Genomic DNA, 23,459 nt, shown 5'->3' with positions numbered 1-23,459 from the left:
CATCTGTTCTCTTGCTATGTGATCAACCCCAATCCATTTTAGTTGTTTTACTCTTGATGATATCGTATACTTTTGTTTTGTTCTCTAAGCCATGTGCAGGTCTTTCTATCTTGTCGTGCAATTCTGAGGATGTATCTTTCCATGGTTCTTTGCATCTCTCATAGCTTTTGTATCGATTCCGAGGTTAGTGTCTATGTTTCACCAGCATATGTTAGAACAGGTAGTACACACCGATTGAAAGTTTTTCACTTCAGGCATAGGAGGAGGTTGTTCTTAAAAATTATGCTTACCTTGCCAAATGCCTGCCAACCACATTTAACACAATGTTCAGTTTCCTTTATTTTATCACTTTCCATTGAGATCTGTTGGGCAAGGTATATGTAGTAGTGTACTACATCTAGCTCTTCTCCAGATATTGTTTTTTTTCTTTCTTTAGTAAATTTATTAAACATAACCTGGCTCTTTTTCAGGTTTATTTTAAGCCAAATGGTTTTCCTTCTTTGTGCAGCTGCTGTGTGTGTGTTTGTAGTTCTTCTCGATCTTCTGAGAAGAGAACAACATCATCTGCAACTAGACGCCATTGGTTTTTATTTCATTTTTTGCCCAGTATAGTTTGCAAACTACTACTTTAAGGCAGGCTGAGAAAAGGATAGGCCCATGATGGCAAACCTATGGCACATGCCAGCTGGTCTTCCTCCAGAAACCAGAAGAGCAGCTCCCTGGCGCGCATGTGTATTCCAGGAAGCTGAGCTTCCATTTTACTGGTGCATGCATGCATGCTGGACAGCTGATCTTTGTGCGTGAATGTGTGCCAGAAACCAGAAGACTCATGCGCATGCTGGAAACTGGAAGCTCAACTTCCCAGTGTGCACATGAGCACTGGGCAACTGCTATTCTGGTTTCTGTCGCTCCCATGTGCGCACACCAGGAAGCTGCTCTTCCAGTTTCCGGTGCTTTCCCACACCCGCATATGCACTACCATTTCTGAGCTCGGTGCTGAAAAGGTTCCCCAACACTGGGATAGGTGATATTATATTATATAGTCATACATCTCATTCTGTGTTGATATCAATTTTAAGATCATTAAGCCAAATTGTCACATTATTTTTTTCATATATTGATTTTAGTAAGTTTATGTAAGCAGTATCTACACCTACTGTTGACCAATATATTAATTATTGCTTGCTGGAATACTGAGTCAAATGCCTTTTTGTAGTCAGTGAAAGCCATGTACAGAGGCATGGTGTACTTCTGTCTTTCAGTGACTTGCTGAACAACCTGGATATAATCCATTATGCTATGACTACTTCTGAACCCTGCCTGTTCCTTTTGCTGTGCATGATTTAATGTTTTCAATATTCTTTGTGCTATCATCTTGATGAAAACAGTTATCTTGTAGAAGACTGAAAGGTTTATTGGATGATAGTTCTTTCAATCATTTTGCTATTTTAAATAATACACAAACTCTTAATCACCCACCCTCACTATTGTATCAATAAACATAATATTCGTCAAAAGATAGTGGCAGTTTGCTTTGCTGATTATGTCTTTAATAAGATGTCTACAGTGTCTGTTACTCATATAGGATTGTGTACACAGATATACTGTAAATTGCCTTCCATGTGCATATGTACACACACACACACACACACACACACAACTACAAAAATTTCATCTGGTTTAAAGTGGATACTTGATCTAAGGCTAAAATATTATAAATTCCAAAACTAATTGTTTTCCAAATGCCTTGGAAGTACTAGTGCTTTATCTGTAGAGAAATGAAAAATGAGGGAAGGCTGAACAATAATTGCTTATAGTTGCTGGTTTTCACTGATCAGTAAAGCATTTTTATTAATAACGATTTCAGCTGGACTATCATAGACTTCAAAATCTAATTAGCATAAACTAATTATAGATATGGCCTACTGATAGTTTCTCTCAAAATATAAGTATAAGTAATGTATAAATCTTTATTACGGTCAAAGACCAGCAATACACATTACTTTTTACAATATATTTAAAAAAGTACTGACATTAAAATATATTTAAAAAGTATTGACATTAAAAGTGGATGTTCTCAAACTGTTCAGGTCACTCCCTGGTTTATGTGGATAAGTATGGGAGTAAATACAATGGTCCAGAAATTGTTAGAGATATGTCCAAATAATTGGTGCAAGATGACAACTATAATTCTGTAATCATTTTTTTTTCTTATGGACATTGCAGCAACACAGAATTTTGCCACTGCATATGTGGTAGACGGGTTTGTGTCCTGGAGGAGAAAGCCTACATAAAAATAGTCTGCCCTCCCTGGCAATCTCTCTAATAAGGGGAGAATATATGCAGACCTATAAACTCTGTATAGCTTACGGTATAATAGAACATGTGGGATACCTTCAACTTCTCTTTTACCACATATACAAATCCGTTCTGCTATTGGAGTTCTCTTATACCTGTCCTGGAGGAGTGCTGAAGGAAGAATGTTAAATCTGGCTCGGAAGAAAGCTATTCTTTGTTTTGGGAAAATCAGGTCATTTAGATATCTTGCTGATTCCCACAAACCCTGTTTGATTCCGTCCCTACTGTGGAGAGGGAACTATTTAGTTGTTCTTGGAACTCCATGCCCTTCAATCTATTGATTATTACTTGCTTTGCTTGGTCAAAGCCTAGGGACATTAAGAATACCAGTGAGAGCCCATAAGAGCCCAGCTTGTGATCTATTGGCTGCTTGCAATGTATGATCCAGGTGTGCCTTCTATGTCCCTTGCAAGTGGAAAACCACACCAAGGTATCTAAATGTTCTATGCTGTTCCATACTATGTCCTTCTGTTTTCCAGGAGTATTGGCTAGGTCTTTTAGCAAAAACTAAAATTTTTGATTTATCAAAGTTAAGGACCGGCTTTGCCTGCAATAGCCAAATGTTGCCCTAATTGCTCTCTTCAGTCCTACAGGAGTTTGTGAAATAATAGTGGCATCATCAGCATATAGGAGAATCGGAATTTTGTGTTGTGCTAGGTTAGGAGGATGGAGATCAGGGTTTTGTAAGAGGTCGATCAGGGGATTGATATAGAACTTAGGGAGGGGGACAGGATGCAACCCTGCCGTATCCCTTTTTGTATCCTTACTGGGTTGGTCAAAGTCCCTTGGGGATTGCACCTCACTTTCAAAGTGGAATTTGCATACAATTTTTTGTATGAGGAAGAGGAGGCGTTTATCGATAGTAGTGCATTTTAATTTCTCCCATAGAGTGTTCCTGGATATTGAATCAAAAGCCTGCTTAAAATCAAGGAAGGCCACAAAAAGAGGGGATTTTTAAAATATGTGTATTTTTGTACTAAATGGTGGAGTACCAAGATATGATCCATCGTTGATCTTCCTTCTCTAAAATCAGCTTGTTCGTCTTTGAAATAAGCCAGTCCTGAAGTTTATAGTTTGGCATACAGTTTACTAATAACACTCAGAAGACTAATGGGTCTATAATTGCCCAAAGATAAATTCTATTACTTTTTTTATAAATTGGTATATGGCCTATTTTATCTATAAATGTAAACAGAGATGCAAAAAGTGAAGCCCACCAACTGGGGTTCTTTTTGATTACTTTTGTCAGGACATTATCAGCTCCAGGTGCCTTATTAGCCTTTAGAGCTCCGATCAACCGGGATATCTCTTCTGGTGTAACGGGGCCAGTAAGGAGTTTGGTCAAAACTAATTTGGCTCTCCTTGGTTACATAGTCAGGGTCTGTATATAGCTCCCTAAAATATTCTTCCCAGGCATGAATCGGTACCTGATTAGTTGTGGGTAGGGGAAGTTTCCCTAATCCTCTGGTGATGTACCAAATAAAGGATGTATTTTTTGTCCTGACTGAAGTAATTAATCTATGTCAAGACTCCTTCAGAGCCGCACTTTTCTTTTCTTTTAGAAGGGTCTTATATTGTGCTTTCAACTGCTTTAAGTAGTCAGTGTGATCCTCAAAGGGGGCATTTTTACTTTTCCTATACTCCATATTATATATCCTTTTTAGTTGCATGCAATCTCTATGAAACCATTTTTATTCTTTGAGACCGGCCTTTTGGAGTGAACTAGTGTTCTGTTAGTGAGAACCAATTTCAAATTTAAACCCCTCTAAGTAAGATCCTCCAAACTTATTCCTTAGTAGAGATGTACGTAATTCTATGGTTTCTGGAACTAACATCCATTTATTAACTTCCTTAGCATTTTTCTCATTCCATTTAATTTTTACCTGGGTATTTTGACTTTCTAATCTGGGTAGGTAGGCTGTGCCTGCCCTTAGAGATTTCTGGTGTGAGAGTAAGGATTATTGCATCATGATCACTTTCCAGTCGCGAGTCTATCTCCATTTTCTGTAAGAACTTCAGGATATCATATGATATTATCCAGTAATCATCGTGGATTTTCTTCCTGCTCCTGATACGTATATTCTGCTGGGTAATCATCCCATGTGGACCCATTAAGGATACAAAGATCCAAATGTACAATCATCTGTCTTACAAACAAACCTAACAATATTCTCTGTACTTATTTGTACTTTTTGAATTTCTAGCATAATCATTTGCAATGTAAGTTATTTTTCTTCTTCATGTTGCGCCATTTTTCCAGGTTATAAATACTGCCACTAAAACATCCAAGGCTTTTTTGTTGTTTCAAACAAGTTCACAATAATCTTTGAAGTCAAGGCTTTCTCTTCACTCCAGTCCAGCTATTGATAGTACTCCAGAAGAGCACCTGCATAAACAATTCGTACTCTTCCCACTATCCCTTTCAATATATAAAATCAGGAGCTTTGAATTATAAGATATAAATTGGATGTTCAAAGGGAATAAGAAAAAAAATGTTTCCAAGCCTCCAGCCTCTAGGTGGCAGTATTACTTCTTTTTCCTCTGCTTTTACCCCTCTCTTTAATTCAAAGTTTAAGAAAAAAAATCCTTAAAAAAAAGACAATCCAGCCGAGCGTTGAAAAAAGAAAGGAAATAAATTCATAATCCACCAATATGAAAAAAAGGAAAAATAGAAGAATAAGGAAACCAGTTTAAAAAGTAAGAGGCATTTATAAAAATTCCATCCATAAAAAAAAGTTAAAAAAGGATAACACCCTAAGTTTAATACAGACTTAATTCACTGCTTGCTCTCTTCTGTCTTCAATTTTAATTTTGCTCTAAGTCTTTTTGGGTGTTCTCTTCTCTAATAGTAAAATTTTATCTCACCATTTGGACACACTCTCTCTCCTGCTTTTCTTCCATTTGGGGACTGTCCCAACTTTCTGCAGCTTAATGGCTACTGGAAAAAAGAGCTTCTCTTGGATCAATCAGGGACTTTATGATGTCCCTGAGGTCAGCAGGACCTGCCCTTCTCTGTCACCGTCTCTACAGGACAGTATGGGTCCAAAAGGACCATCAAGCAACAGAGATACCAACAGCAATCTTGAAGCTCAAGATTGCATATCATGTCATTGCGATGTCAGGCTCCCCCCCCCCCATAATTATTGCTGCTTTGGGATATTTGTCTGAGCAGCCAAGAATAAAATCTTATTTGCTGTCCCAAATCTTATTGATCAAATTATTCTTATTAAGTGGAGGAATATAGATATTAAAAAGGAAAATTTCCACCTGTTTAAATAAGAGTAAGGTAGTCACAACCCCTGGCTGGAAAGGTGGCAGTGATACACATTTAAATTGCAAGGATGTATTAACTAATGTCACAATACCCCCTTTAGCTCTCCCACCCACCTTGCTTGGGACAGCCGGGATTGAGTTAATCCGATAACCATCTAACTGAATCTCTGCGGAGGCCCAGGTTTCCTGTAAGAAGAGGATATCAAATTGTGATATATAGTCAAAAAAGAGTTTGTCTTTTGATGGAACAGACCAACCTCTATATTCCAGGTTATAAGGGAAAATGAGTAATCTTTTGCAGCTCATCAGGAAACTTGATTTATACAAAGGGAAGTTGTTGGGTTGTTGCCATGGATTGAGGTTTCATCACACACAGAATTGGCCTTTTCTAAAAGTATGGGGGTCCCATCTAAGTCTTTTGTAGACTCCTGAGGAACTTGTTCAGAGTAAGAGGTTTTAGCACCAGCTAACAGAGCTTGCCATTCAGATGCCTCTTCTCTGGGTGTGGGGCAAGGAGTTAGGTCATGCTTCATTCTTTGAGATGGTGGCTCTGACATGGGTCATCTCTCAATTTCCCTGGGTGGTGCTGAAGGTGTCATGGGATATTCACATAGGGATGATATCATCTCCATTTCTACTGGGACTGCTAATGGCCCCTTTGGATCTTGGCTTCTATTTTCCATGATCTCATGTTCATGCAATCCCTTGTCCTCTGGGGGAGAAGTGAGAGGCTCAATTATTGGGAAGACCAGATCTATAAGTAGCTCTGCTGTGTCCATTGTGACCAACAAGGATTTCTTTAAATTTTCTAACTTGAATAATATATTGTCTTGTTCTTTCCTTGGGAGAGCGCCAAAAGCATTAATGAGACCAGTTTCTGTACTGTTAAGTATCTCTTCACTGGACAAGGCTGGCTGACTCCCACTTTCTTTTTCTCCCTTTCCCAAGGTTAAAAATGAGGAAGAGACAGCCACCTTGGGAGCTTGCATGTTAACAATTAAGGGAGTAACCCTTTCCTCACAGAAGACTGATGGGAAAGATTTGAAAGGAAGCTGAATGTGCCCTCATCTTAAATAGCATCTGTGGTATGGTGGGCTGTTTGAAAGACAGGGGCCTCAGGGAGACACTCCATAGCACAGAGATCAATCAGCCCCCTGTGGCAGTGAAGAAGCTGGCTTAGGGAATTTAGTATTGCACTTCTGGTATTCCCACATTCGTAATTAAGTCCATTCATATGAATTGTAAAAGCAATCTGTTGTATTTGTAGTGAGCGATATGATTATTGTAACTGGGGGTGGGGAGATGCTTTCCTGACTTCTCGTGAGACTTCTCTATTGATATGTTTCCCTCTCGTTGTCTTGTCTGGGGAGGGACTGTTTTTCTGAGTGGACTGCCACCTTTTATCCGATTCTTTAACTGTTTCTCTGGCTCTTGGCTCTTGGCTCTTTTTCCTCTTCTTTATCCTGCATATGAGAGTTAACCAAGTCTACTGCAAGAACTTTAGTGGGAGTGCCCAGGGCCTGATATTGTACTTGAAGAAAGCTAAATCTTTTTTCAATGTCTCTAAAATTGTGTTGGATGGCAATTAGTTGTTCGAACATTGAAACCACAATTTGTGCTGTGAGAAGGCATTGCTTTGCTATAAACTCCGTTGAATTTTCCCAAGGTAAACTCTCCATACTCTGAATTATCTGGTTGTTCTTCATCTTTTTAGCCTTTAACTCAGACTCCATACATGATGTAATTGGACTAGTTGTTTGTGAGAACAGCTGGCTTTCAGTTTGTTCTCTCCCCACCAAAGTCTAGTAACTGCTGTTTTGCCAAATCTTTTTGCAGGTCCCATTCTAATCTCTCCAGATTGTTGGGAATGGGTGGGGGGGGAGGAGGTTAGTTTTACTTATAGATATCTTGCCAACAAAGTGCTTCTCAATTCTTGGTTGTTTTGCTGTTTTCACTGGAGGGAGAGATCCCGGACTGGTGCCATGGCGTTTCTTTTTCCCATGCCTTTTTAATCCTCAGCAGCAACAAAAACTTTTGTCAGTGTTGTGGTCTATGCTGTTATCTCTACCGAAAAATGTTAATTAAATAAAAAGAATCCAACAAGAGTACTAAAAATTGATAAAATAAAACAAAACCGGGAGACGCTCTGCAAACACGCTCCAGCTGCACCAGCTGCAGTCCGCCCCCCCCCAAATATCAATGTCTTAAAATGGTAATGTAAGCTTTATATTAATCTTCAGAATCTTAAATGGGTATTCTATCAACCACAAAAATAAAACAACCTGTACTTATGTGTCTATGAATGAAAGAACGGAATTTCATTTGATGAATCTTGGATAAAATGGCCAGTATGTGAATGACACTTGAAACTGTATTTTCTTGAAGGTTTCACATAGCATGTTTTTGATGTGAAGTCATTTGACAGGTTGACCTGCCGTTATGTAATTTTCTTCCAGCAAACTGTAATGATGCCAGAATGATAGCATGCATATTTATTATGAAAATGCTACCATTTGATACTCACATCCCATAACTCAGAAAAATAAATAAATAAATAGCATTTGTATGATGGTTAGATCACATAATCTTTCTTTCCTTCTGCAGATGTCATTGGTTTTTTTTTCACAATATTGCAGACTGAATCAGATTGACATTGCAAATTAGAAGTAAATCACAATGGAAATATCTGCTCAACCTAATGTAGCGTTGCAGTACAGAATTCCAAATAAGTGCTATAATTGAGCATCTTACAGTCTTAATCTTGTTACTTACCTTTCTAACTTCGATATATAAAAATGCATCATAACTGCATAGAATTCTTCTATACTTTGAAGGTACAATCAGCTACAGCAAAGTAGCCAGCATTTAGTTTAGAAAGGAATTAAGCTAAGAGGTTCACTTCTTACACACTATTAACCAAATTGAGTTGTCAATAATTGCCAACCACGAGTACCAAGCATATGATAAAAGCTCAGTTGGCAGCAGTAATTTTTGAGAAGGTGACTTGCATTTTTACTTTTTAAATTTTTTTTTTGACAAAAGTAGATTATGCAGTTGGGAGAAGCAGTGAAAATGAAGATGACTGCAGTAAGATTGAGGCTAAAATATTGCCTTAGCTGCCAAAGGCTGGTGATGAGCCAAAGTTAAAAGTCAAACAGAAATGTAATTTGCTGATGAAAGTTCTGTATACTTCATTAAGTAATATTATATTTCTAGTAAAATGAACCCCACTTTTGCAACATATTTGATACAAATTCATATTGCATCAGACAATAAATGTATATATGTTAATAATAGCTACTTACAAATGTATTCCAGGTTTTATGATTACATAAAAACATGCAACACTCTCTTCATTCTATTTGGTAATTTTCAAGGGGATGTCATTTTCATTTATATGAATTCCAATGATTTCTCTCTTTCATTTTGGCAGAATCTGTACCAGAACAGGTTATTAGGCCTGGCTGCTATGGCATCTCCATCCAGGAACTCGCAGAATCGGCGTCGGTGTAAAGAATCTCTGAGGTACAGCTATAACCCAGACCAGTTCCACAACATGGACATTGGAAGTGGACTCCATGGGACAGTCACCATTCCCCGCTCAACCAGTGACACAGATTTGGTCACTTCAGACAGCCGGTCTACACTCATGGTCAGCAGTTCCTATTATTCCATAGGACATTCACAGGATCTAGTGATTTATTGGGATATAAAGGAGGAAGTAGATGCAGGTGACTGGATTGGCATGTATCTCATTGGTAAGTGAGGATACATCATAGGATTTGTTGTAACTTAATTTTGCAAGTAAAATATGTATTGTAAAACAGATTTGTTTCAAGTTGAATATAATCCATAATTTACAAACAGTGGTCTCCTTTCTCCAGTAAAGAATCAACAAAAGCAACAGTAAAAGAGGTATCAAATGGAAAGAAAAAAGAGAAATGTTGATAATGTGAAACTTCTGCCAAGCCCTAGCCTAGGAAATGAGTTTAGTCTAGCAAAATCAGATTTGTCATTTAACTGCTGAATCCTAGTAATCAATGTCTCATAGCAAGTCCTACTTCTTTTGCTATTTTAGATCAGTAATGTAATTCCAAAATAGGTACTGCAATTAACAACACAAATATCTGTGCAGAGAAAGCTTGTAGGAAGCATGGACTTCAGTAGGATTTGGATTGTCAGCATTTCCAGTTATCCGTATTGAAGGGAAAAGGTAATTTGAAATAAATAGGGGTGCTACTTAATGATCATTTATTCAGTGACTCTTCAAATTTACAGAGGCAGGAAATAAATGATGGTCCTTGGAGTTATAGCTGTTTCAGTATCCCCACGATCACATTATTACAATCTGGTCGTTTGGCAAGCCATTTTTACTTATGACAGTTGCCAAGCACCTTGCGATCATGTGACTGCCATTTGCAACTTTTCATGCAGTTCAAAAAGTCCAAGGTCAAGGTGGCAAGGAAGATCTCAGGTTTTTAGGGCAAGTCTTCCTCTCACCTGCACACCCTCCCCTAGCTCTGTGCACTCACACAGGACTGGCAATTTGCACAACTCTTGCATAATCTCTACAACCCACATGGTACCTTTCACACCATCCTTGAACCATGCAGAATTTAATTAACAACTGCAACCAGGACTGCAGGGATGAATGTTACTAAGCTATGCAGTTGCACTGTATAATTGCAATGCTTAACAATGGAACTTCCCAATTGCCATTATAAGTCAAGGACTACCTGTATCTTCCATTTGGGAAAGACATTTAAATACAGTGTTGCACATAGAAACATTAGGAGTATTTTCCGTACTAGAAATCCAAGCAAGGATTTTTCTGGTAAATGCACCCATATTTCTAAACTTACTGCCAACACTAATTATGCTAGTTTCTTCTTTGTTGTCTTTCTAACTTCAAACAAACATTTTTACTCAGAAAGGCTTTGTATTTAAGTTGTTCTCAACCTGAGTCAGAATTGGTATGGGGAGGTGCTTATTTCTTAACGTAAGTGGTAAATATGTTTTAATCTATTGTTTTAATGTGAAACTTCTTGAGTATTGCTTTGGTGCACTACACACTGTGTGTTTAATTTTAAGCTATGATGATTTTATTTTCGGTTTTCATTTGTACTTTGTTTTTAAAAAAACTAACCAAACCATCTCAGAAGCCAGCAGATTATTTTCAGATCAAAATAAATTCTCTTTCAGAATTTTTTCCAGATTTATTATTATTATTTATTTATTTCTTTAGATTTCTAAACCGCCCCCTCTCCCAAAAAGGGACTCGGGGCGGTGTACAGTCAGATAAAATGCAATTTAATATATAAACTGTATAATTCAATTGAAAAAACAACTAAAATCTTTTTCTTGGGAAAATGTAAAATAAAAATCTAGAATAATGTGGCTACATAAGAGTTCACACCCTCTATATGTGACTGTATTCAGAATTAACCAATCACATTCAAACTGATGTTAAATAGTAATCATTACTACTGATATTCCTGCTGTCAATTAAAGTGATTTTAATCAAGCCCATATAAAGTTCAGCTGTGGCAGTTGGATTTTTCTGACATTTCCTCTATAGAGTATTAGAACAAAAGCCAAGGTCTGCAAAGAGCTTAAAAAATATCAAAGAGATCTCATTGTTAAAAGGTATTTTTCAGGAGAATACAATATACCATGGAACACAGTGAAGACAGTCATCGACAAATGAAGTGATTACCAAGTACTGAATGTCCCTCTAAAATTGATGAAAAAACAAGAAGAAACTGGTTTGAGAGACCTACAACAACATTAAAGCATCTGCAGGAATTTCTGGCAAATACTGATTGTGTACCATATATGACAGAACTTTCCCATATTCTTCAGTAGTATACAACATGATGCAGGGTGGCAAGACAGAAGCCTTTTCTTATAAAGAAAAAATATCCAAATCCGATACACATTTTGCAAAAATCCAAATTAAGTCTGACAAAAACGTGGAAAAATATATTATGGTCTGGTGAATCCAACATTGAACCTTTTTGCCATAATTCCAAAACTTATGATGTATAACAGAATAACAGGGAACTTGGCAGTCTTCTAGTCCAATCCACTGCTCAGGCAGGAAACCCTATATCATTTGAAACAAATGGTTATCCAACCTGTTCTTAGATATTTCTAGTGTTGGAGCATTCACAACTTCTGGAGGCAAGTTGTTCCACTGATTAATTGTTCTTTTTATATATATATAAAGTTTTTTTTATTTTTTTCATTTTCATAACATATAATCACATGTATATTATTACATAGTCAACATTGTATTGTATTATTAAATGTTTACATCATTCATCTTACCATCAATTCCCAAAAACAATTATTGGCTCTTCTGCTCTCCATACACCATATTTGTACCTTATCCTTAATTCTTTCTCCCTCTCTCCTCCCCTCTGTCATCTTTCTTTTCTCTACACCCCTTTCCACTCCTCCTTTCTCTTCTCCTCTTCCCCCCACCCTCTCTCCTATCCCTTCTTCTTCCCTTACCTCTCTCCTCTATTTCACACTCTTCATCTCATTTACTTGGTGTATTTCAACTTCTGAGCAAACTCCATTTTATGTTGATGGTATTTATATTCCTTTTCAATATACATATTTAATTTTAACATATATCTTCCTCCTTTTTTTAAAATAGAACAAAAAAGTATACATATGTAGTCATTGTGCTTTTAACACACACACACACAGAGCCTAATTTTGGGTGAGATATAGACCTGGTTGCAATTCCCAGCTATTCTCGTCATTATATTTATATAATTATACATCCTTACACACACCCAATTTGTGATTCTGTCTTTAAATCTTAATAATTTCCCATTGTAAGTATATTTGATGTTGTCTCTCCATTTTTCATATCTTGGATTAGATTACCCTTAATTATCTATAAATGGCAATCCTTACTGTTCAATGTTCCTTACAATTCCCTTAATCTACTATATAGAATAATAAGCGGTAAATGGCAATCCTTACTGTTCAATGTTCCTTACAATTCCCTTAATCTACTATATAGAATAATAAGCGGTAAACATCTCACTTTGTTCATCATCTTAAAAAGTTCTATATATGTCCATGTTTAATATATTTTAACCCATGCTTAATTGTCCTTCTATTGTCATATTCAATCAATTAGCAACTCAGTTTAATTATCATGTATAAAAGTGAATCACAAACCTCTGCTTTACAGTCTTCCCATATCAGTTTCATATTTGTCCATATTCCATATATTTTAACCTTTATTTAATTATCTTTCCATTATGATATTCAACCAGTTAGCAACTCCATTTTATTGTCATATTTAGGAATCAACCTCTTATCTTAGCTTTATATTTTCCCATATAACAATTTCTACTTGTCTAATTTTTCCTAGTAAGTCTTTTGTCCCACTCCTTTGTTCCTGCCTTCTCCCTTTTCTTTGTTTTGTCACATCCACCCTCTTCAATTTTCCCCAACCACCATCAAAATGATCTTTTATATTTCTCTTTGTTGGGGCGTAATCTCCTACTTCAATTTTCCTCATATTACTAACAACCTCCAAAACATCTTTTGTCTGCTTTTTCTTCCCTTTTGTTGGGACACATCCCCCTTTTATAATTTTCCCTAGACCACTGCCAAGTCCAATGGAGTTTTTTGTCTGCTTTTTATTTCTCTCCGTTTCTACCCCTTCATTATCTTGCCCTCCTTCTTTCCCTTCTTCTTTAAATACCTGCTTCTCTGGGTTCAGAATTCTATTTATGCTTGATTTTAATGATTTATGCATATTTTTTGTAATTTCACGTAGTTCTTCAAATTTCCAGCTGTCCATGATATCCAGTTCCAAAGTTAAAGTTAGTTATACAGTTCTTATTTCAGAGTTCTGATCCACCTTAAATTTATCTACTTCAGTTGCTGTGGGGAAGAATGACGGAAGCCATCTTGGTCTTTTGTTCTTCCTTAATGTCCAGTTCCAAAATTGCAGTTAGTTATACAAGTCTTATTTCAAGATTCTGATCCAGCTTAAATTTAGTTAATTCAACTACTGTGAAACCGGAAAAGAAGCTGGAGCCATCTTAATCTTTTGCAGAAAAAAAAGGAAGAAGAAAAAAAACCCTTCATATTTCCCAGTTCTTGACTCTGTTATTATTTCCTTTCCTTGCCACTCTTCACCTCTCGTTGGTCATAGCTTCTCAAAATATATTAATTGGAACAAGCTTGCATACAGCCAAAACTCCTTTAAAAACACAATCTTTTCAAGTCGGAAGCCAAATTTAAAGTTAGTATTTGAGTGGGCTTGTCACTTCTTCGCTTTCTCCCTTTCTGTCCAAACTGTTTCAAACAAATAGCTTTTTTTTGGGGGGGGGTTAGTGTTTCAGCCCCCCATTTTCCTTTCCTTTTTTTCTTTTTGAAAAAATCTTGGTCTGCCCATCAATATTATTTATGCTCTCAAGATTCTTTGTCTTTTCCAAGTTTGATTTATGGCTGTGGGTTAAATGAATTTTCTTACCGGTCTTTCATCTCTTCCTCACACTCCTGTTCATTTGCTTGGCTGGAAGTCAGCTTCTTGTACAGCATGTTGCCATGCTGCCACCCCTACTCCGATTCAGAGGGCAAATCTCCAACCTGCAAGGAACCTGTTGCCTCCCACTGGGTCTGATGAGATGCTGCCCCTTCTTCACCCCCCTCCAGGGGGGGGGTCCAATCGAAAAAAGATATCGGAGATGGTTTGTCAGACAGGGTTCATGTGAGATTCTTGAGAGACGACACCCCCCCCCCCACGTCTGTCCAGCTGGAGAACTTCCAGTCGAATTCCACCAATTAATTGTTCTAACTGTCAGGAAATTTCTCAGTTCTAGATTGTTTCTCTCCTTGATTAATTTCCACCCATTGCTTCTTCTTCTACCCTCAGGTGCTTTGGAGAATAGGTTGACCCCCTCCTCCTGTTGCAACCCCTCAGATATTGGGATGCTACTATCATGTCACCACTATTCCTCCTTTTCATTAAACTGGACATACCCCAAAACAATGCTGTGTATCATCAAAAGTATACCATACCCACAGTGAAGTATGGTGGTATATATGGTGGTAATATGCTTTGGGGCTGCTTTTCTTCAGCTGGAATGGAGGCTTTAGTCAAAGCGTGTGTGGGAGGAAATATGAACAGTTCCAAATATCAATCACACAAAACCTTTAGGCCCTGCTAAAATATTGAAGATTAAAAAAAATTCACTTTTCAATGCAACAATGATCCAAGACATACTTCCAAATCAACAAAACAATAACTTCACCAGAAGATTGAAGTTTTGAAAGAGCTCAGCCAGACCCCAGACCTGAATACAACTGAAAATCTGTGGGTTTACCAGAAGATGAATGCACAGTCTGACAAATTTGCACAGAAGAGTGGGCAAAGATTCCTAAGGCAAAATGTGCCATGCTGGTGAGCTCCTACTCCAAAAGACTGAATGCTCTCATAAAATAAATTTTTAAAAAAACTGTTTCAACGAAGTATTGGTTTAAGAGTATGCATTTTTATGCACCATGTTATTTTATTTTATTTTTCTCCTAAAAGATTTGGGGTTTTTTCCCAGTTGAATTATACAAACTATATTAAAGATAGAAAAAATTCTGAAGTGATTTACCTTAGTCTAATTTTTTTTAATGTCAAAAAATTTACGGTACATTTTAACAGGCGTGTATAGACTTTCCGTATTCATAGTATGTTAGGGAATAAAATCTGGAGGTTTTTTTTCATTTAAGTACATTAACATTTTCTAGCAATAACTGCATTCTTATTCAAGGATTAGGAATAATTTTAATCAGTTCTCTCTTTGTATAATTTTTCATTCCTCAATGAGCTATTTCTCTGGAAAAGCTATTTCAATTATTCCATGTGTTTATTTCCTTAGTTTAGATATGAAACTTTTAGTGATTTGACAGTATTAATGATTTATTTCTTTTAAAACAGAACTACAAAGAAAACCTAGTTTCTTAAAATTTCATCTTTTTAATCTAATTTTTGAAATTATAGCCAATAAATGGAAAACATGTAGCTTAGTAGTAAACGTAAAGCATCATGTCAATTTCATATTCTTTAGGATCTCTCAAATCGTCTCTGTTTCAAGTGTGATACCCATGGGAGGCCTTGGGCAGACCTGGGTCTGTCTTCTTTGAACATCACATGGCCTCTTCCCTCCCCCCCCCCCAAAGCACCGCATGCTGCACTTCCCACTCCTTGAGATTCTTTCAGACCTTGATCCTACTTCCTCATCATCAAATTCCTGCAGTCTTGGGATAATTTCCAACCCAGTCACTCAGCCATGCAATATAGTCTAGGCCGATGGCTGAGTTTGCAGCTTGCAGACTTTGGCTCTTCTTTCACTTATCTGGTGGGGAAGGTGGAGGATTGAAAATAAGCGGGGAGGTGCTCAATGACTCTATGGTCTGTCATAAGGTCGAATCTCCCTAAATTTGGTACATGTGATCAGGGGGGTGCTACAGCATCCATAACTTCAAAACCAGGTCATAAGGAGCTTTGGTGCAAGTTTGACACCCTTGTTGTAGTAGAATATAATATGAACAAAAGCATTTTTTTTGAAAAAAGAATTTTAAATAGAAAATAGTGGAATCAATATAAATATGTCATACGGAATAAATATATTTTATCTATTTCATAATTTGTGTTTATTATGAAAATAGTAGGTTGGAAGAATTTCACAACTAAGTGGCCTTTGAAAAATGTGAAGAACTCTAGTTTCATTTCATCTAGGCAATCTTGAGTCATAAATGCCTAAAACAGGCAATTTGTAGACTGTAATTTATGATTTCATATGCAGATAATATTGTATTCTGCTTATTGATATATTGTAGACTTTCTTCTTAATTATCCTTATGGAAAAATTAAAACATTTTAAAAAAATCTGATAAAATGTCATCATATTCTCTCAGGCCAATTTCTTGTTCTTATTTTTTTTTTAAAGTGTCAAACCTATTTTGAAGTAATTAGACATAGAAACTTTGCTTTAAGTATCATACGCTTCTTTCTCTTCGTTTTTGCCTTTAATTTTATTTTCCCTAAAAGGTTCTAAAATGAATGTAACATGAAAATATTCTAATTAGTGAGGATTTTCTGAATATACTAAGTGTAATTCTTGAAAAAAGGTGGAGGCAATTCTCAAAAACCCTGAAGTTCATAGTGAAAGAGCAATATTTAATGAAGCTACATTTGATGTATGAATGCAGAGTACTCATTCTAATACACAGTGAATTTTAGGGAATATTTTGTACATAGTATGCTTATTACAGAACCACTAAATATATGCTTTGGGAGAAAATAGTAACATTGGCTAGAATGTAGTTCTGTATGTAATTCAAACAAACCATGTCTTGACCCAGCAGGCTGACAGCCATTCCATTTAATTTGAGGATCTATTCTAAGATACACCAACCCAAATACAGTGGGTCAGGCAGTGTTGGCGGGGGAAATCCAGAGGTCTCCGGCAGGTGTGAGAATCGTCACAGGATGAGATGATGTGAGGTGTTGCAGGGTGAGGGGAGGTGCTGCCACTGCGAGGCAACACGGCGTGGGGGTGCTGATGCCAGCAACTGTCGACCATTGCATGCTTGCTCTCCTTTGTGTGTCTGTTTTTGTTTGTGGCTGAAGAGCAGGTCACTGCTGGTTATCTTCTCAGCCCCCTAGCGGGTCTTGCTCTTTTCCTGCATGTAGAGTGTGTTTCCCTCAAGTACCAGATACATATTGGCACTGCCACAGGTTGCCACTGCCACCACTCAGTAGACCTGTTGCCACTTAGCTGACCCATCCAGCCTGAAGGAGGTAGATAATGCCCAGGCCAGCAAGCAAAAAACAGCCACCTTGAGCAGGTGGTATCACCATCGGTGCCATGGCCGCCCAGGCCCAGCAGATATTGGGGGGAGGCACATAATCCCTGGCCTTTGCCATGCTCTGCCACCTCTATTCAGCCTTTATAGCTGGCCACTTTGCCTCCTTTGGGCTGGGCAGACCAGGTGCCCCGGGCAGCGACAGCAGTAGCCTAATGGACCTGCACAAGTTATTGGTGGTGGCAGTGGTCCACAGCAATGCTGAGGTGTGTCAGGTGACCTTTTCTGCTTGCAGTGGCCACCTTTTATCTGCTAGGCCTGGGCATGCTCTACCACCTCTCCTTTGCCTTTCTAGCTGGCCACTTTGCCTTCTTCGGGCTCCAGGCAGCAATGACAGCAGCCTAATGGATCTGTCTGAGCTCCTGGCGGTGTTGATAGTGGCAGTGGTCCAGAGCAGTGCCGAGGTGTCAGGTGGGAAAGTGGAATGCCCCACATATGTGGGCCAAGGGAAAGACCCGCAAGGGGGCCAAGGAGATGACCAAAGACTTTTCCAAATGCAAGCAAAAAGAGATGGGACAGAGTAGGTGGGCTGATGGTGTCTGGCAGCTGCCACCCCACCCCTTGCCTCATATTGTCTCAATCCATGGCAGCGGCAGTAGCTGGAGGCTCTGCACTGGGAGAGGAATGTGGTCTGGCCTGCTGGATGTTTTGGGCAGCCACCTGCCACGTGGGATGGAGCAGGCACATCTGGTGGTCTCTATCACATGCCTCTCCCCCCACTCTGCCCACTGCTGGTCCTGCTGCCATGCCTGCTTCTTGGAGGGCCAGCCTGGTGGTTGCAGCAGGCTGTGGAGCCCCTGCTGCCAGACATCTCCCTTCCGTATGTGCACACATGCAAACACGTACATGGATCTGGGAGAAGTAAGTGGAGAGCTACGCAAAGGCAATGATGGGGTAGGAATCAAAATGGGAAGCCTCTGCCCAGAGACTCTGGCAGGTTAAAAAAAACCCTGCGGAACAGCAGCTTCCCTTTTTGTCCACCTTCACCTCTGTTGCCTCCACACCTGATGAGGAGAGGATAGTTCTGCTCTCCCCCTTGCAATGCTAGAAGCTACATGCCATCCCGGCTCGCATGCCGCATTCCCCCCACAGTCCCTGTGATCGCCTAACGCCCATTGCACCTGGTAGACAGAAGCCCTATTGTCCTAAAGATCCCATTGCATTCCCTTACCATCCCCTTCCTTCCTCCATGCTCAGGAAGGGAAGAGTGCGGGGGGAAAGATTGGCAGCGTGGCTTTCCCGTTTGGGGGAGCAGGCGCCGATCTGCAACCTGATGGCTGCCATCTGGGCCAGATGGCAGCCAGCCTTAGATCTGCTGTGTCACCTCAACCCCACCCCACCCCCTTGCGCGTGCACATAGGAGGCAGCGAACGTATGAGGGCTGGCATTCTGGGTGAAAGGCAAGTGCTCAGAACGCAGTCTCCAGGGACACCAGGCCCTATGCGCTCACTGCATCCTGTGCGCATGGCCAGGAGGCAGACCAAGGCAGATCTAAGGCTGGCTGTGGTCCAGCCTGGATGGCTGCCATCAGGTTGCAGATCAGTGCCCAGTCGGCCAGGGCCAGGCTGAAGGCCAGTCCTTCATTGTTTCCAGGATGACCCCACGGCCAGATCTAACCACCTCACAAGCTGGATCTGGCCGTGGTCCTTGAGTTTAACACCTCTGTTATAGAATATGAGTTTTATATGACAAAATTGAGATTGCTATTAAACTGTATTTAAAATGATAAGCTATAATGATGCAGAAAATGATGCTATACTGGACACACAAAAGACACCAGCTAAGTATTAATCATTAAAAGGAATATACCAATAAAAATGTAACAGGGTGACTTGCATAATTTTCTTATATTGGATTTACAAAAGAGGCTTGCCAAAGCTTTGAAGAATTATGTGAGATGGACAAAGGAAAAAAAAAAAAAGCATTGGCAGACAGCTAGTCCCTAGAGACAAAATCCAAGCAGAAAGATAGCACAATTAGGTCAGGAGCATAGAGCTCTTCAGGCAAGAAGGGTCGGCCATGGAAGGTCCAGCCAAGATCATACATGAGTATCTCTCCCCCAGGGATGAAAAATCATTTTCTGATTTAGTCAGGGAGGATTTTTAGATCTGATCAGAACCTTCCAGGCTCTCCCCCTCTCCCGGCAACCCACTCTGCTTACCTGCATCTCCACTTAACCCACAAGACCACTTAATGACTGCAAATGAGAATGCCAGGATTGTGGTCATTGAGCAAAGGAGTCACATGGCCATTGAGCAAATTTCAGCTCCCTCTTGTCATGCTTAATGACTGCTTCACTCAACAACTGAGATTCTGGGCTCAGTTGTGGTCAACAGTTGAGGACTGCTTGTATTTCTTTTTCAATACTACATTCTATTTTTTCTTTATTTTTATTTTAGTTTGCATTACTAAAAATTACAATTGCAATTATTTTAATTATATTTAGTATTTAGTAATAATAATAGCAAAATTACTATTAAAAATATAAAACAAATGGTATGCATGCTACAATCCTTTGTGATAAAGAAAGTGTATATTCATGAAGAAGTTTTTTCTTTGTTTAGTTAATTTGCCTTAGAATTCATGCTAATTTTACTTTAATCAACAGATAGTAGTACATTTCATTTATTCATTTATTTATAAAATTTATTGCAGCCAATCTTACCTCAGGGTAACTCTGGACTGCTTATAGTCATACAAACAATTTGCCAATGATTCCTTATTTTGCTGTCAAATAATAAATTTTTATTTACTTCCCAGATGAGATTCTATCAGAAAACTTCTTGGACTACAAAAATCGTGGAGTAAATGGTTCTCACCAAGGCCAGATTATCTGGAAAATTGATGCCAGCTCTTGCTTTGCAGAATGTAAGTATCATTGTTCTTCCTCACTAATTTAGTGAACATTAATAGAGTTGCGCTTGCAAATCAAATCAAAATTTAGTAATATAATCACTCCATTTTTCCACATAGATTGAACTAATGTTCATTAGACATTTTTGAATTTATGAACACAGGAAGTCAGGCTCAATTACCCACATGTTTAAATATCAAGTGGTGTGGGTTTGTTCGTTTTTTAACTAAAATTTATGATCTTTATGAAATAAACAAGACTATATGTAATTATTTTTTTCTTAGAGAGACGAATAGATTATTAGCACTGTCATATTCATTCTTATTTGTTCCTTTATTGCAGTTTGAAGAGGTTGGTACTTTTGGGTCCACAAAGCAAGAGCCCAGGGTACTTTTGTGTGCTCTTTTATACAGTGTAGTTACATTATTCCTGAAGTAACTTTTAAGTGCTTTCATATGCTATCTCTAAAACTCAGGAAAATAAGTTTAATGATATTAGAAATATGTATAGGCTGGGCCAAGTATACTATAAGAAATGACAACAACAAAGCAAAACATAATAAAGCAAGCACACTGTTGTTTTGGAAAATGACCAAAAATACTAGGTTAGATTTAATGGTACTATATTATTAATAATGAAAAATGTGCGTATACAGTATAATTGCATCTAAGATCCATCTTACAGGAAACCTTTACAGACTTCTATCTCTTTCAGCTAATAATTATTCTATTCTTCAGCCCACAGAAAACATTCCCAACCCAACTGGACTTGCTCTATGAAAGCTCTTGAAATCTATTGCCACATATACTGACTTGCTTTGTCATGATTTCTACTTGCACTGATAGTATAAAGATACTACACATGATGTTCTCCATTCATCTCCATGTTGTTCTAGAATTATTAATAGGGAAGGGAATGCAAGAGCTGTGGTGGCTCAGTGGTTAGAATGCAGAACTGCAGACTACTTCTGCTAACTGCTGTTTGCCTGCAATTTGGCAGTTCGATTATCACTGGCTCAAGGTTGACTCATCCTTCCATCCTTCCGAGTGGGTAAAATGAGGACCCAGATTGTTGGGGGCAATACGCTGACTGTAAGCTACTTAGAAAAGGCTGTAAAGCATTGTGAAGTGGTATACTGTATAAGTCTTAATTACTATTGCTATTGGAACATGAAAAGCAATGTGATAAACCATTCTTCTTGTTTGCTTTTATCTATTTGACTTCAGTTGGAAAGGGGATTATTGACAATGTGTGTCTGAAATAAATTGTTTCTCAAATATAACACTTAATTTCTTTCCTCCTTCAGTAAAATAAGTAAAGACTCATTCAAGATAGTTTACTAAGCAACAATATTGGTTCCTCTGAACCAATTGCTTCCCTTCTCCTCCTAGGATTTATTTTCTCCCAGCTTCTTAGGGTAGCCTAATACTGGTGATTATTTAGGGGCTACTCAATTATTTTGTCCCACTCAATCATTCCCTTTAAAAAAGGAATCTAATGGAATCTATTTTACACAATCCTTAAATTATATTTAGATATTATATGTAATTATAAATAATGAAAAATGTGTCTCTTCTAATTATAAAAATGGGAAAGATCTAAACTTTGAATAAATGAGGTTTCTTATTTACCATTATTCTTTTGTCATTGTTTCTTAAAATAATTGTACTGGAAGACTTTGCCATGTGCTGCTAGCTTGTCCAAGCAGAGGAGAAGCAATTACTGACAACAATCTAGCTTTGCTGTTTTTTGTATATAGAAAAGCTGTGTGAGACTGCATCCTGGAGTTGCTTCTATAATTCGCTTGAGCAAGGTGACAGCTGGCTTGTCCAAGCACAATGGGGGTAAATTTTTGTGCATATTTGTACAGGCAAAGCCAGAGCCCTGTCAAAACATGCTCTGGACTTTGCTTGCAGAAGGCTTCTGTCAAGATAGGTGAGAAAATGTTTTAATAACAGCATTAATACTAATATTATTAGATTTTTTAGTGAACGGAAAAAACTATTCTCTTAGATAAAAATACAGATCACAATTAAATTATCTATTACATAAAGCATACTAAGAAAAAAGGAATCTCATTTAGTTTTAAATAGGAATATAACAGAATAGAAACTTTGTTAAGATTTGAATATGTCAGATATGAAAAAGTAATACAAAGATACAAATAAAACAATAACGCATGTTTGTAGTAAGTCATCATTCCTATAGATAATCATTATCTGGTTTAAAAACTCTTATCCTCTTCAAAATGGCTTTTGAAAAAAAGAATACAGTCTTACTAATGATATGTAGGTTTGTTCTCTACAAAAAGTAATATGTTTTATTCTATGTACCCCAATACTTTTTACTTTTTAAATAAGAATGTAAGTAAACAACCCTTTCTAGAGAGTACCGTTTGCAGTGAAAAAGAATGTGTCCAATGTCTTCCATGGCCAGTGCTCCACAAAAGCAGAGCCTTTCTTCAAAAGCTACTCTATGAAGTCTTATCAAGAAGTTCAGCAGTTCAAATTGAGCTCTACAAAAAGCTCTTCTGAAATGCTGAGATTTGTAAGTTGTTAAATATTTTTCTAATGAGGGGGCTGTTTTGTGTTGAGCCAGACATATCAGAGACTTGACATATTGAAGTGCTGTAATACCATCTTGGGCATCCACAACAATAACTCTTTGTATGAAAGCTTCTGTTTACCTTTAGATCTGTTTGGGCTAGGAATTGAATGAAGAATCCATATTGTGGGTGCCATTTGAAAGTTGAACAATCCAAGCATAAGATTGTATTTTCTGTGACTGCTTTTCAAAACAGAGCTTGGGTAATCTATCTGGGTCCATGGATAGTCAGTAATTGAATTCTTAACTGTTCTATAGGGAATGTACCCAACTCTAACATTATTGCTGAGGCTGGTGTAGGTTTGTCCAGCTCCTGAAGGGACATTTCAAAAAATACATTGTTTCTGTTTCAGTAAGGAGACATTTATACAATATATCTCCATAGTCTATTGGGAGTAGTTTGCTGTTATATACAATTATGGAATTAGAGAACCTAGGTAACTTTTGGTGAGCTACTTTATGGTATTGGCAC

At 38.0% G+C, this 23,459-nt stretch overlaps 1 protein-coding gene across 6 annotated transcripts in view; it reads left to right on the top strand.

Moving 5' to 3' along the window:
- HECW1 (HECT, C2 and WW domain containing E3 ubiquitin protein ligase 1) overlaps window positions 1–23,459 on the top strand; it is a 236,427-nt gene that overhangs the window by 66,394 nt on the left and 146,574 nt on the right. For all 6 annotated transcript variants that reach the window (XM_081932565.1, XM_081932568.1, XM_081932564.1 and 3 more), the window contains 2 exons: window positions 9,065–9,389; window positions 20,290–20,397. In XM_081932565.1, the coding sequence (XP_081788691.1) occupies window positions 9,065–9,389; window positions 20,290–20,397 (433 nt within the window). The remainder of the gene's footprint in view (window positions 1–9,064; window positions 9,390–20,289; window positions 20,398–23,459) is intronic.

Source organism: Natrix helvetica (genome assembly GCF_964273705.1).
Source record: "Natrix helvetica genome assembly, chromosome: Z".
In the NCBI taxonomy this organism is placed as follows: Eukaryota; Metazoa; Chordata; class Lepidosauria; order Squamata; family Natricidae; genus Natrix; species Natrix helvetica.
Note: the sequence above shows the minus strand (reverse complement) of the source record. Positions and strands in the feature narration are given on the sequence as shown.